The sequence below is a fragment of the Petaurus breviceps genome, unplaced genomic scaffold, assembly GCF_028583685.1.
Source record: "Petaurus breviceps papuanus isolate PSGF00001 unplaced genomic scaffold, PetGlider_PUasm1.0 90654, whole genome shotgun sequence".
NCBI classification, from domain to species: Eukaryota; Metazoa; Chordata; class Mammalia; order Diprotodontia; family Petauridae; genus Petaurus; species Petaurus breviceps.
Window position 1 is genome coordinate 4,428,490 of NW_027187301.1, and position 14,351 is coordinate 4,442,840.

The window sequence follows — 14,351 nt, forward strand, 5'->3', positions numbered from 1 at the left end:
TACCTTCTTGGGTCTGCAAGGCGTCTGATGAAGCTGAGAGCGAGCCTGTAGTGTCTGTGACTCCCATGTGAGGAATGGTGCCCTCAGTGCCACGGAGAAGCATTGTGGAGTGCTTCCCTCCATCAGAAGGCAGGCTGCTATTGGTAAGAGATCGCGATGTCCTCTCTCCATTCCTAGATGAAGTAGCTGAGGTGTCTGGACTGGGATGAAGAAAACTGGAAGTACTTTCTTCTGAACCTGACCTTCTCCCCAGCTCATGGCTTCCTTCAGTGTCTGGAATGAGAATCAAAGAGGAGATAAACTCAGGAGACGATAGTATCTAACTCTGAAAGCAGGCAATGAAAACCCTTGTGTGGGGACTTCTAGGTATTTACACAGGGTTTTCATTGGAGTTAGCTATGGGGAAAACAAAAACGAACATTGCACCTACAAAGCAGAAATCAGTAGTCAAAACCTTTAAAGTTAATAAGTTTGTAGGTTTCAAACATCTGAGTTGAACCAGATCAGGGGTTTTTAATCAGAGTCCACAGACTCCTCAAAAGATCTGTGGATAGACTTCAGGGGATCCATGAACTTGGATGGGGAAAAAAATTACAACTTATTTTCACTAACCTCTAATCAAAATTAGTGTTTCCAACTGGGACCCTAATGCACTGTTGGTGGAGTTGTAAACTGATCCAACTATTCAGGTGAACTATGCCCAAAGAGCTATACAACTATGCGTAGCCTTTGAGCCAGCAATAGCAATTCTAGATCTGTATGCCGAAGAGATAAAAGGAAAAGGACCTATATGTACAAAAATATTTATAGCAGTTTTTTTGTGATGCAAAGAATTGAAAATTGAGAGAATGAGCATCAATTGGGAAATGGCTGAACAAGTCACAGTATATGATTGTGATGGAATACTATTGGGCTATAAAAAATGATGAACAGGATGGTTTCAGAAAAACCTGGGAATACTTATATGAACTGATGCAAAGTGAGGTGATCAGAACCAGGAGACCATCATACACAGTAACAGCAATATTAAAAAACTGTGAATGACTTGCTATTCTCAACAATACAAAGAATCCAACACAATTCCAAAGGACTCATGGTAAAAAATGCTATCTACCTCCAGAGAAAGAACTGATGGAGTCTGAATGCAGATCGAAGCATACTAGTTTTACTTTCTTTATTTTTCTTGGTTTTTTTTGTCTATTTTCTTTTGCAATATGACTAATGTGGACATATGCTTTGCATAACTGCATTTGTATAATCTATAGCAAATTGTTTATCTTCTGAAGAAGGGAGGAAAAGAATTTGGAACTCAAATTTTTTTTTTAAACGAGTGCTAGAATGGTCTTAATATGTAATTGAGGAAAAAATTAGTCTTTCTTTCAATTATTAATGTAGGCAATAATGCACATGTATTAGGCTTCACCAAATGGCCAAAGGGGGCCATGGCACAAAACATGTCAAGACCCCCTGGACTAGATGTCCTCCGGGGTCCCTTGGGGCTCCAGAAGTCAACCTCTCAGTATAGGAGGAAAAGCCAGTTTAGGAGTCAGAGGACCGGGTTTCTTACCTGGCTCTGACACTTGCTACCTCTGCAATCTTGGACTGATTACTTAACCTCTGAAATTCAGTTTCTTCATTTCTAAAATCTTGGGTTGGACTAAATGACTTCTGTGGTCCCTTCCAGCTCTAGGTCTATCATCCTACACTCTGGATTTGTGTCTTAGGAAATCTTACTATTTTAAGGAGCAAGATCAATACTGTATCTCTGTGAGTTGGTATGGCTATCAATTGTGGATGGTAAAGGGACAATAGGATCATATATCTAACCCTTTCCTTTTACCTTTTCTTTTATTTAATTTGTTGTTGAGGCATTTCAATTATGTCCAACACTTTGTAACCCAATTTGGGGTTTTCTTGGCAAAGATACTGGAATGGTTTGCCATTTCCCTCTCTCATTTTACAGATGAGGAAACTGAGACAAACAGAGTTAAGTGACTTGCCCAGGGTCATACTGCTATTAAATATCTAAGGTCAGATTTGAATTTAGGTTTTCCCTGACTTCAGGCCCAATCCACTATGCCACCTAGTTACCCCATATTTAATTGCTTTTTTTTTTCAATAAAGAACATTGTAGACAGTAACATCTATTGGGGAATGGCTGAACAAGTTGTGGTATATGATTGTGATGGAACACTATTGTGCTATAAGAAATGACAAGCAGGATGGTTTCAGAAAAACCTGGGAAAACTTATAAGAACTGATGTAGAGTGAGGTGAGCAGAACCAGGAGTACACAGAGTTTTCATACACAGTAACATCAATACTGTACAATGATCAACTAGGAAAGACTTAACTATTCTCAGTAATACAATGATGCAAGACAATTCCAAGGGACTCATGATGAAAAATGCCAAATTCCAAAGAAAGAAATGATGGAGTCTGAACGCAGACCAAATCATACCATTTTTTACTTTGTTTTTCTTGGGGTTTTTTTTGGTCTGTGTTTTCTTCACAACATGACTAATATCAAAAAAAGTCTGTACATCTATAACATATATCAAATTGCTTACTGTCTCAGAGAAGGGGGAAGAGAGGGAGAAAGGGAGAAAATCTGGAATTCAAAATTTTAAAAATGAATGTTAAAAAAATTTTTACATGTAATTGGGAAAAATGTTGGGTCTTTTTAAAAGAAATACTAACATGGTTCAGTGTGAAGACAAATTTACTAAGAGGCAGGAAAGGCACCTCCTGGTGGGGCTGGTAATTTATTATATCACCTTCTCAGGGCTGGTTATCTCTTAGGAAATCATTATTCCTTTGCTTGAATACTTCAGCAATAAATGGGTACTGACTTGGGATTGGTTATACTAAAGTGCTAAGGTTTGAGAGGTATTATGAGAAGGAGGACAGGAAAATGTTATAAACAAATTATCTCCCTCTCTAATTTGTATTGTAGCTGGCAGTTAGGTGGCACAGTGGATAGAGTACCAGGCCTGGAGTCAGGAAGACTTATCTTCGTGAGTTCAAATATGTCCTCAGACACTTATTAGCTATGTGACCCTGGGCAAGTCACTTAACCTTGTTTCCCTTAGTTTCCTCATCTGCAATATGAGCTGGAAGAGGAAATGGCAAACAACTATAATATCTTTACCAAGAAAACCCCAAATGGGGTCACAAAGAATCAGATACAACTGAATAACAAAATAGTAGCTATTATATGCAGAGAGATGAAAATTTATCAAATAATAAAGGTAGGCTTCTTTTGGTGGGCATGGCTTGCAGTCACAGTTCTGGAACTGTGATTTCACTGGTCTAGGGAACTCTCAGAGAGGAAACCCCATCTCCCAATACAGGTCAGCAACAGTCTTGCCTAGGGGACTAAGATGGGTAGATATATATGGGAATAACCATATAGGAGATGCAAATGCCAAAAACAGATGAGGCACAGAACATTGGAGGTTGCCTATGTAATTCCTGTGAATTTTTGATAACGAGGAAACTCTCATGATTGTTCAGTTTAAAAATGCAATTTGATCATACACTTTTTAAAAATAAATACTATTTTTATTACAAAAATGCAGATTTTTATTTCCAACATTTATGTCTAAGTGAATGTTCCCCTTCTACTTAAAATTACAATGAAAAATCCACTATGTTAAGACGTAGACCAGCTGATGTGGGTCAGGGCTGCCCAGTTAAATTCTGTAGAATCCATGTTTCTTGAGGGCAAGAAAAGCTTCATCTTTATCTTTTTATTCCCACTGCCTTATACAGGGCCTGGCATATAGTAGATGCTTAATGAAGGCATGCTGGTTGATTGATTGTATTGTTCAGCAGCAAAACAAAATGGAGTAGTGCTAATAATATTAGCCAACATTTATATAGTGTTTAAGGGTTTACAAAGTGCTTTATTTCATTTGATCCTTACAATAACACCATCAGGTCTGTGTGGTTATCATCTTCATGTAATAAGTGACCTGCCCAGGGCCTATGTGACCCCCATAGCTACAAGTGTCTAAAGCAAGATTTGAACTCAGCACTCTATCCACCAAGCTGCCCAGGCTGAGACTTGATGTCAAGTCTTGATGCCAAGACTGGCTCCTTATCTACTCTACTGAGCTGTCTCTAAAGGCACATTTTGGATCTGTTAATTCAGCAATCCTCAGACTTTTTGGTCTGGGTACCCCCTTTATACTCTTAAAAATGCCTAAGGACTCTTATCCCGGAGGAGCTTTTGTTAAGGTGGGTTATATCTGTTGATATTGACCATATTGGAAATAAAATGTCCCAGAATTATTATGAAAACAGTGGATGCCCTGAAAAGGTCTCAGGGAGCCCCAGTCCTCAAACTTTTTGGTCTCAGGACCTGATACACTCTTAAAAACTACTGATGACTCTTCTCCCCAAAGACTTTATGTTTAGGTGGGTTATATCTAGTGATATTGACCTTATTAGAGGCTAAAATGTCTCAGTATTATTATGAAAATAGTTTGACCTCATGGATGCGCTAAAAGGGTCTCAGGGAGCCCCAGATCACACTTTGAAAAGTGCTCCCTAATTTCATGATGAATTTAAGTGATAGGCAACTTTATGGGATAGATCCTCAGAGATGGAAGGTAAGGCCCTGGAAAGAGGACTGGGAATGGAGTGAGGGAGAGAAGGATGGAGAGAAAGAAGGAAGGGAAAGGAGAGAAAGGGAGAGAGAGACAGACTCAGAGAGACAGAGAGAAGAGTGACACAGAGACACAGAAACAGAGACAGAGAGAGACAGAGATAGAGGAAGGAAAGAGAGGAGAGACAGAGAGAGGAGAGACAGAGACAGAGACAGAGAGACAAAGAGAGTGAGAGAAGGAGAGAAACAGACAGGTCTGAGACAGAGACAGAGAAGAGACACGTAAAAGCTATTTTGGAGAGACTCAAAGGCCATGAAAGAGAATGACTGAATCAGGTTGAAGGGCAGCTGCAATGCCAACTAGCTGACCAGTGAGATGACAGTGAAAAAAGCCTTAGGAGCAGAGAACAACTACTCAGCAGATTTCTGCAGGTAGAAAACAAGGGCCCAGGGAGCTGACATCTGACTGCAGTCCTGGGAAGAATCCAGGAGAACCACCAGTCTGGGTTTAAGGAGTCTGGAGAGGCAGCAGCTTTGACCTGAAACAGAGGCCATGGGTCTGAAACTTCTGCCACCAAAGGGCAAAAATGGGCACAAGGAGTGAGCAAGCCAGTGTCAGGGGCAAAACAGATCTACAGGGCAGGGGGAGAGGAGAGGCTTTGAGCTAAGCCCTAGTAAAGTTACTTTCAGTAAATCATCAGTCAAGAAGCTAGCATGTACTAAGGACATACTATGTGACAGGCACTGAGCTAGATGCTGGGGATGAAGCAATCCCTCAATGCATCATGGTTCAGGGTGCTAACTTTAAAGTCGGAAGACCTCGGTTCAAACTCTGCTTCTCTTACTAACTCTCTGACTTTTTGAAAGCTACCTAACCTCTCAGTGCTGTATGCAATTTTTATAAGTTTGCAGAGAAGGTACCAACCTGCATTGGTACAGAGGCTTTCCTCACCTGGGAGTTTCCTATGCGAGTGAAATCACAAGTTCAATATGATGCCCTATACTCTGATTTGTATGATGAGCATGCTAGAAAACACAGTTTGGTGGCCATACAAATGAAAAGGAAGAGAAAAAAATGCCAGGGTTGCTCATAAGGGTATTTCTTGAGAAATGATTAGAAGTCTGATTATTTGTTAAGTGAGGTTGCTTTTCACTGCCCTAAAGCCTTGAGATCACAAAGAGAAGGGGTCTCAGGTAAGGAGGAGCACTGCCTATGAAGACCCTGGCCAAGCAGGCCTGGGGGCACTGTGAAATAGAGATGGTGGTAGAGAGAGGACGAGACAAGAGGAGCCTTCTTAGAGACCTATCAAACAAGGCATTTACTAGAGGACTGTCTCGTACTAGTGGGAATCACTGACTGAGAGACACTCAGATGACTGGTCAGTTGGATAAAGAACTGAAAGTTCCTTGTGAGCAGGGAATAATTTCATTAAGTTAACCAACCAACCAACATTTATTAAGTGCTTACTGTATACCAGGTACTGTGCTAAGCACTGAGGATAAAGACGTAGCTTATATTCTAGTTGAAGAGACAGTATGTGAATAATTAGGTGCATACAAGATGAATAAAGAACACGTGGAACATAATATCAGGGAGAAGGCACTAGCTGCCAGGAGGACCTAGAAAGGCCTTCTGAAAAGAGTGGGATTTGACGTGGGTGTTGAATCGGTATTTTTATCCCTAACTTCTAGGAGAACAATGGGTGCTTAATAAATGCTGGTTGCTTGCTAGACTGATTTTGTAGAAGAGCTAGGGTTTACAGAGATCCGAGTTATCCTGCATAAAACAAGCTCAGCCTTCTTTAAGTGTGTAGCTGTGGAAAACCACCTAACGAAAACTCACGTAAAGGATGAGTCGGTGATGAAGAATCTGACGACTCTGAGGAAGACGCTGAAGATCCTGTGGAAGGCTCAAGGGGAAGCGGGTCGTCTGCATCTGTACGACTCCCTGGCCGCCGCTTGGAGAGCTGGGTCAGGACTAAAGGGTGCATGATTTCAGGATACGAAGTGGAGTTTCCATTCGCATCCACAAAAGCTCTTTGGCTGGTCATGGACCAATGGGACGTGTCCTTCCCATCTCTGGTGAAAGTCTCAAAATTGAGCCCAGCCTCAGTCTGAGTCCTAGAGTTGTCCTTCCCAGCCTCGGTGTCACTAAAGGGAAGCTGACGGTCTCCTTCAAAGGCTGAAAGGAAATACAGAGAACAGATAAAGACCATCTGCAAAAATCAGCCTACCTCATTGGGGCTTGTTCAGCAGCAGCATCTGGGTATGTGAAAAATTAGCACTCACTAAGGTTTCCTCAGAAATAACTTCTGTTTCTCTCAACATATATGTATGTAGTGATAAGGACCAGACCTATGGTTTCATTACCAGAGGGAACTCTAAGGTGATGAAACTCCCCCTACCAATACAGGTTGCCATCCTCAATAAAACTCATACAAAAGGTCCCTAAGGTACATAACCAGTAGCTGTCAGAAGTAAGACTAAGCCAGCTCTTCTGTCTTCCAGGACAACTGTCTGTACTGTAGACCCTACTCCACACTCCCTTTCATATTGATAACTAAGTTTGCCCATTCATTAGGGGGAAGGAGGTTCTGGCCCTGTGATTTTTTTTTTATCACTGTGAGAAACTCCTGGTATAGAAACTCCCTTCATTGATGCAAGGTGAAAAGTACATAATTCCATGGACCCAGATGTAGTCAGAAAGACTTAAATTCAAATCCAGCTTTAGACACTTATTGGCTGTATGACCCTGGATATGTCACTTACTTTCTGTGTTTCTTCATCCATAAAATTGTAAATTGGGGCTAATAATAGCAGCTACCTCCCAGGATTGTTATGAGAATAGAATGAGATAATATTTGTAAAGCACTTAGCAATCCTTAAAGAGTTATACAAATGACACTTATTATTATTTATAATCTTAGTTGCCTGGGAACTGAAAGGTTAGACTTGTCCATGGCCACACAGCTAGTATGTGTCAGAGACAAGGCTTGAACCATGGTCTGCTGACTCCAGGGCTTGCTTTCTATCTACTATGCCATGCTGTGTTTTTTTTTGGGGGGGGGAGGAAGGGGGAAGAAGAAAAAAAGGGGAAAAAAAGAAATGTACATGATAACTTTGTTGTATATTTGGAGAGAATAGCAAGCCGTGCAGTAGATTTGCAGTTTCATGTGCAATCATCTTTTATATTATACTGTGTTATGGAAATTCTTGTTGTATTCTATTAATTAAAAATAAAAAAATGTCTTAAAAATAATTCATAGGATATATATTATACATATACATTTGTGTGTCTATGCACATATAAGTATAGATGTGTGTGCATGTATGTATACATTTATGTGCACATATGTGTGTGTACACATGCACGCACACAAATAGAAAGCTGACCCAACAAGTCCTGGGCTCACAGGCTGTCTCTGATGTGTATCAGCTCTAGGACCATGGAGTCACTTTGTCCGATCTATTACCAAAATACCAATTCAGCTGGATTTGACTTTGCTCTCCAATGTGTGATGAACTGGGCACTCACTTGGGGAATCGTTTTGTACAGACAGAGCCGAGGTCCTGGATGAAGAACGTCCAAATGTGTCGTCTGTTGAAGGCTCGATGGATCTCCCATCACTCGGATTCCTTGTCGCTGTACTTTTTCTTCTAGCCTCCCCTGAGGAAGATGAGGCATGGGTTGACGCTGAAGAGATGGCCATTCTGGAATACTCGGTTGAGCCTTCTGTTCCATTTACCAACCAAGTTCTATTAGTTGAAGACTGAAGAGTCCTTGAGGCATCTTGGATGAATGTGGCAGAAATGTTTTTCTTGTCTGTCTGACTGACCAAAGTATTTAAAGTAATTGGGTTTCTTGGTTCTGTTCTAATTTCAGGGGCTGAAATGGAAGAAGGAAAATTCATTGAATAATAATAGCTACCATTTGATTCTTTACACTTTTGCAAAGCACATTCCATATATTATCTCATTTGATACTCAAAACAACCCTGGAAGGTAGGTGCTCTTATTTATTCCCATTTTACAGATGAGGAAACAAAAGCAGACAGTGGTTAAATGACTTGGCCAGGGTCATACAGCTAGTAAGCATGTGGCTGGATTTGAATTCACATCTTCCTGACTTGAAGTACAATACTCTTCTCACTGTGCACCAAACTGCCTCATTCATTCAGCAAATGTTTATTAAGCATTTATTATGTGTAACCATAGATTAGAGTTTAGAGTTTGTTCTAGAGTTTAGAGACTGAGTTCTCACAGGACATGCTGGAGAACACAAGTGCTGGCAGGTCTTCCCAAGACAGAAGGGCTCTGAGTAGGGCTTGACGATGAATGCTCATCCAAAGCCCAGCTTTGCCAGATTCAGAGGGGACTATCATCAAAAGGTACTAGCTTCTTTCTATTAACACAGTTGAAAGGGTTGATATGTGCCATTGGAGGGACTAACCACACCAAAGAAATAAAAAATCTCTTGAAGCATTTAAATAAATCCAAGATACTATGTCTGGACAGACATAGAAGACATGATGCCTACCCTCAAAGAGTATACAATCTAAGAGGAAAAAACAAGACCTATCCAGTTAATGACCATAATACAAAAGATAATTAGATATAAACCTGTTATTTTTCAGTCATGTCTGGTTCTTTCTTACCCCATTTGGGGCTTTGTTTGCAAAGATACTGCAGTGGTTTGCCATTTCCTTCTCCAGAATATTTTACAGATGAGGAAACTGAGGCAAACAGGGTTAAATGACTTTCCCGGGATCACAAGGTCACAAATCAGGTCTGAGGCAAGATCTGAATTTAGGAAGATGAGTCTTCCTGACTCCAGGCCTAGAACTCTATCCACTGTGTCACCTAACTGCCCTAATCATTTTAAGTTTCAATAAAATCAGGGGCTCAGCCAGGCAGAAAAAAAAAAAGAAGCACTAGCTGTGGAGTCAAAGGACCTGGGTTCCATTCCAGGTCTGGGCCTGATGTAGAATCACAGAATGCTGAAGCCTGAGTAGATCTTAGAAGTTATTCAGCCCAATGCCCCCCAGATCCATACACTTTATATTCACATGTATTTCTTTCTTTGGTTTCTCTAAATAGCCACCCCATATACCAGGAGGACATTGTATCCAGTAACAGCAACATTGTGTGATGACCAACTTTGACAGACTTAGCTCTTCTCAGCAGTATAAGGACCTAAGTCAACTCCAAAAGGCTCATGATGGAGAGATCCAGAGAAAGAACTATGGAGTTGGAAAGCAGATCAAAGCATACTATTTTCTCTCTTTTTTGTGTGTCTTTTTTTTTCCATGATTTTTCCATTTGGTTCTAATTCTTCTCTACAGCATGACTAATGTGGAAATAGGTTTAATATTATTGTATATGTACAGCTTATATCAGATTGCATGCTATCTTGGGAACGGGGAGCAGAGGCAGAGGGAGAAAATTAAGAACTCAAAATCTTACAAAATTGAATGTTAAAAACTAAAAACAAATAATTAAAAAAAAACTACTACCTCATCAAAAATATTTAAACTACTAAAAACATCAAGATGTCGCAAAGTGTCGTCTATTGAATGCTAAATGAATTTCACATCACTCGAATTCCTTTTCACTGTACTACATAGGTAATAACCATAGTAATCTCATGTTTGATAAATGCAACGATCCCAGCTTTCAAGATAAGAACTCGTTATTTAACAAAAACTTCTGGAAAAACTGGAAAGCATCTTATAAAGTATACCAAGATAAGGCCAAAATGGGTACATAATTTAGACATAAAGGTTGATACCATAAGCAGATTAGGGGAACATGCAATAATTTATCTATCAGATCTATGGATAAGGGAAGAATTTATGACCAGACAAGAGATAGAGAACATTACAGGATACAAAAAGGCTAATTTTGATTATATTAAGTTTAAAAGGTTTTGCACAAAGAAAATCAATGCAGTCGAGATTATAAGGAAAGCAGAAAACTGAGAGAAAATAATTTACATCAAGTTTCTCTAATAAAGGCCTCTTTTCTCAAATATATAGAAAACTGAGTCAAATTTATAAGACTATGAGTCATTCCCCAAATGGTAAATGGGCAAGGGATATGAACAGGAAGTTTTCAGATAAAGAAATCAAAGCTACCTTAAGTCATATGAAAAAAATGCTATCAATCACTACTGGTTAGAGAAATGCAGATTAAAACAACTCTGAGCTACCACCTCACACCTATCTTGGTTAATGTGACAGAAAAGGAAAATGACAAATGTTGGGAGGGATTTGGGAAAGTTTTTTTGCATGACTTTTTACATGACATTTACATGATACTACATGTATAACCTATAACAAATTGCTTGCCTTCTCAATGAGGGGGTAGAGGAAGGAGGAAGGGAAGAAAAGAATTTGGAAGTCAAAAATTTTAAAAACAAATGTTAAAAATTATTTTTACATGTAACTGGAAAAATCATATATATATATATATATATATTAAAGATACTTACTAAAGCAAAGAAATCTGGTGATGTTGTAGGCTGTGCCCAGGTATAATTTTTTATAATATATCATAAACAATTTTAAACAACAAAATTGGACACTATTACAGGTATTTATATGTGAATACATGAATTTCAGCATACAAAATACCTATAATAACTTTGGATCATGGCTTAATTTAGAGCAAGAAGAGAACATAGAGGGGGAGGCTAGGTGGTGCAGTGAATAGAGCACCGGCCCTGGAGTCAGGAGGACCTGAGTTCAAATCCGGCCTCAGACACTTAACACAAAAAACTAGCAGTGTGACCTTGGGCAACTTACTTAACCCCAATTGCCCTACCTCCCCCATCCAAAAAAGAAAAAAAAAAGATAAGAACATAGAAGTCATCAAGTATACTCTTGTACTTTACAGAGGAGGAAACTGAAGCCCAGAGAGACAAAGGAACTTCTTAAGTGCGCACAGGTAGGATGTAGCTGTTCCAGCTTGTTAGCTGCTTTCTCTGAGTCCCCTCTGAGCAATCCTCCTCCATTCACCTTTATACACTATGGTTTAAGGAGTTCTGTTTACTTCTTTTGGCTTCTTTACCTAAATATCATCTTATAAACTGCTGATCAAAAATTCTCAATGCTCCTTCTAGACCATAAATCAAGCATAACTTATAGAAATGTTGATTTTTTTTCCCAAAAATTGTAATGAAACTTCAGGGTCATTTTAAAATTAAAAGTCATTGGATTACTCTTTTTTTTTTGGCCCAACCTGGTATTTTCTCCAGTGTGGAGGACTCCCTCTTCCAAGGCAAGCAAGAGGAAGGCCCATGGACGCGTTCTAGTCTTAGAGAGTTGCCTCAGACACTGAAATCCCTTGTTGCCCTAGAACTGTGATCCTGTTATAGAACCTTGCTAGATAAGAGGAACTTCAGAATTTTAGTATCAACCTCAGCTCCTCATTCCCACTCATACCACACAGCCAATGAATTGCCTGTCTTAATGTTTCTGCCTCCACAGAATCCTTTCCTTTGACCCTTTTCCCACACAGCAACCTCAGGATCTAACCCTCAAAATGTCTACGGATCATGACAGTTTTTTAAAAGTTTGTTTTCAGTTTATAGATTTTGAGCTGGAAGAGATGCTCAGAGGCCATCTAATCTATCTATATAATTGGATATATGAGGAAGCTGCAATGAGAGAGGTAAGGTGACTCATCAAATATTGTAGTAAATACCATATACAGCTAGGGGCTGGACTCAGAGTCAGAAAGACCTGAGTTCAAATCCAGCCTCAGACACTTACTAACTGTGTGACCCTGTATAAGTCACTTCACCTCAATCTCCCTCAGTTTCCTCTTCTGTGAAATAGGGATAATATGAGACCTTACCTTCCAAAGTTGGTATGAGAATCAAATGAGATCATATCTGTACAGTTCTTTATAAACCTTCAAATGCTATAGAAATGCTAGCTATAAAGAGCCAGGATTCAAACTTGGGTCCTGACTCCAAATCTAGTGCTCCTCCCATTACAGTAAGCTGGGGAGTGTGTGTGTGTGTGTGTGTGTGTGTGTGTGTGTGTGTGTGTGTGAAATTCCAAAAGGCACAGAAAAAATCTGGAGTAATATTCAGTGAAGTTATGAGCTTTGTCTGAATACACAGTAAAAATCATTTCAAAACATGCCAAATCAGTGGGCTAAAGGCAAGCAGAAATGATGATCCCAGGATTTGCGAACTGAAGCAGAATCCAAGTACGGCTTAATAAACAAATGTTTCCCTTCCAGAGTTTAATAATAATAAGGTTGGTTATTAAATTATGGAATCAAAATAACCAGGACATAGAAAAGAACCCTGGACATTGTCTAGCCTAAAAGGTACTCATTAATAATTTATAAAGACATTCTCTTAAAACAATGTTTGGCCCATAGTAAGCACTAATTATTAAGCACTTATGGGGCTAGGTGGCAGAGTGGATAAGAGTGCCAGACCTGAAGTTAGGAAGACTCATCTTTCCAAGTTCAAATCTGGCCTCAGATACTTGTTGTGTGACCCTGGGCAAGTCACTCAACTCTGTTTGCCTCAGTTTCCTCATCTGTAAAATGAGCTGGAGAAGGAAATAGCAAACCACACTAATGTCTTTACCAACAAAACCCCAAATGGGGTCACAGAGAGTTGGACATAACTGAAACCACTGAATGACAAAAAGCATTTAATGAATGCTTGTTGAGTGACTGGAAGGTATCAGAGAATTATCTCTTTAACTGAGGCAGCAGAACTTGGGTCCAAGTTATATGTAAGAGGAGCTAGGTGCTTAAACAAAGTCATTATGTTAAGTAACTCAGGGGTTGCTTTTTGCTTAGGTGACACAAACTCAAGCTACCAACTCTACAGTCAGGGCACTGGAGCAAAGCAGACCTGGATTTCAATCCTGACTCTTGAACCTAATTCCAGTGTGATTGTGAGCAAAACACTCCCCCATCTTTGGGTCTCATGTTACAACAAGGGAGTTCATTTGTAGGGTTAATAAGGCCTCACACAGTTTAAGATGCTCTGACGTTAAGTATTTCTCAAAACCTAAGCCTATCCAGGCCATACATCCCAATAATATTCATTACTATTTTCCCCCTTTCATTCCCAGGACCACTAGGGAATGTTTATTATCTTTAATTATTGTTGTGTTTGTTGTTCAACTGTTTCTGACTCTGTGACCCTTTTTGGAGTTTTCTTGGCAAAGATACTATAGTGGTTTACCATTTCTTTCTCCAGCTCATTTTACAGATGAGGAAACTGAGGCAAACAGGGTTAAGTGACTTGCCCAGGGTCATACAGATAGTAAGTGTCTGAGGCCAGATTTGAACTCACAAAGATGAGTCTTCCTGATTCCAGGCCCAGCATTCTATCCATTGTACCACTTAGCTGCCCCTATTAAGTATTAAATATATATATATATATATATAAATATAGTATATATAAAATGAAATATAAAAATAATATTTAATATTACTACTACCATCACCACAACCACCACCATTTATATGGTACTTGCTTTATAAAAATCATCTCATTCTATCCTCCCAACAGCCCTGGGAGTTAAGTGCTATTATCATCCCCTTTCTATAGATTAAGAAACTAAGATAGAGTGTAGTTAGTTGGCTGACTAGGGTCACAGGGCTATTAGGCATCTGAGGTTAGGCTGGATTTGAACTCAGGGCTTCTCCAGGGCCAGTAGTCTACCTAGCTGCTTAATACATGCTTCCAACGTAAACACATCACA

The 14,351-nt window shown here is 39.6% G+C and overlaps 1 protein-coding gene across 1 annotated transcript in view; it reads right to left on the reverse strand.

Moving 5' to 3' along the window:
- HEG1 (heart development protein with EGF like domains 1) overlaps positions 1-14,351 on the reverse strand; it is a 127,591-nt gene that overhangs the window by 66,032 nt on the left and 47,208 nt on the right. Inside the window, exons 4-6 of the mRNA XM_069064972.1 lie at positions 8,147-8,497; positions 6,455-6,793; positions 4-273 (exon numbers count right to left, since the gene is read on the reverse strand). Of these exons, the coding sequence (XP_068921073.1) occupies positions 4-273; positions 6,455-6,793; positions 8,147-8,497 (960 nt within the window). The remainder of the gene's footprint in view (positions 1-3; positions 274-6,454; positions 6,794-8,146; positions 8,498-14,351) is intronic.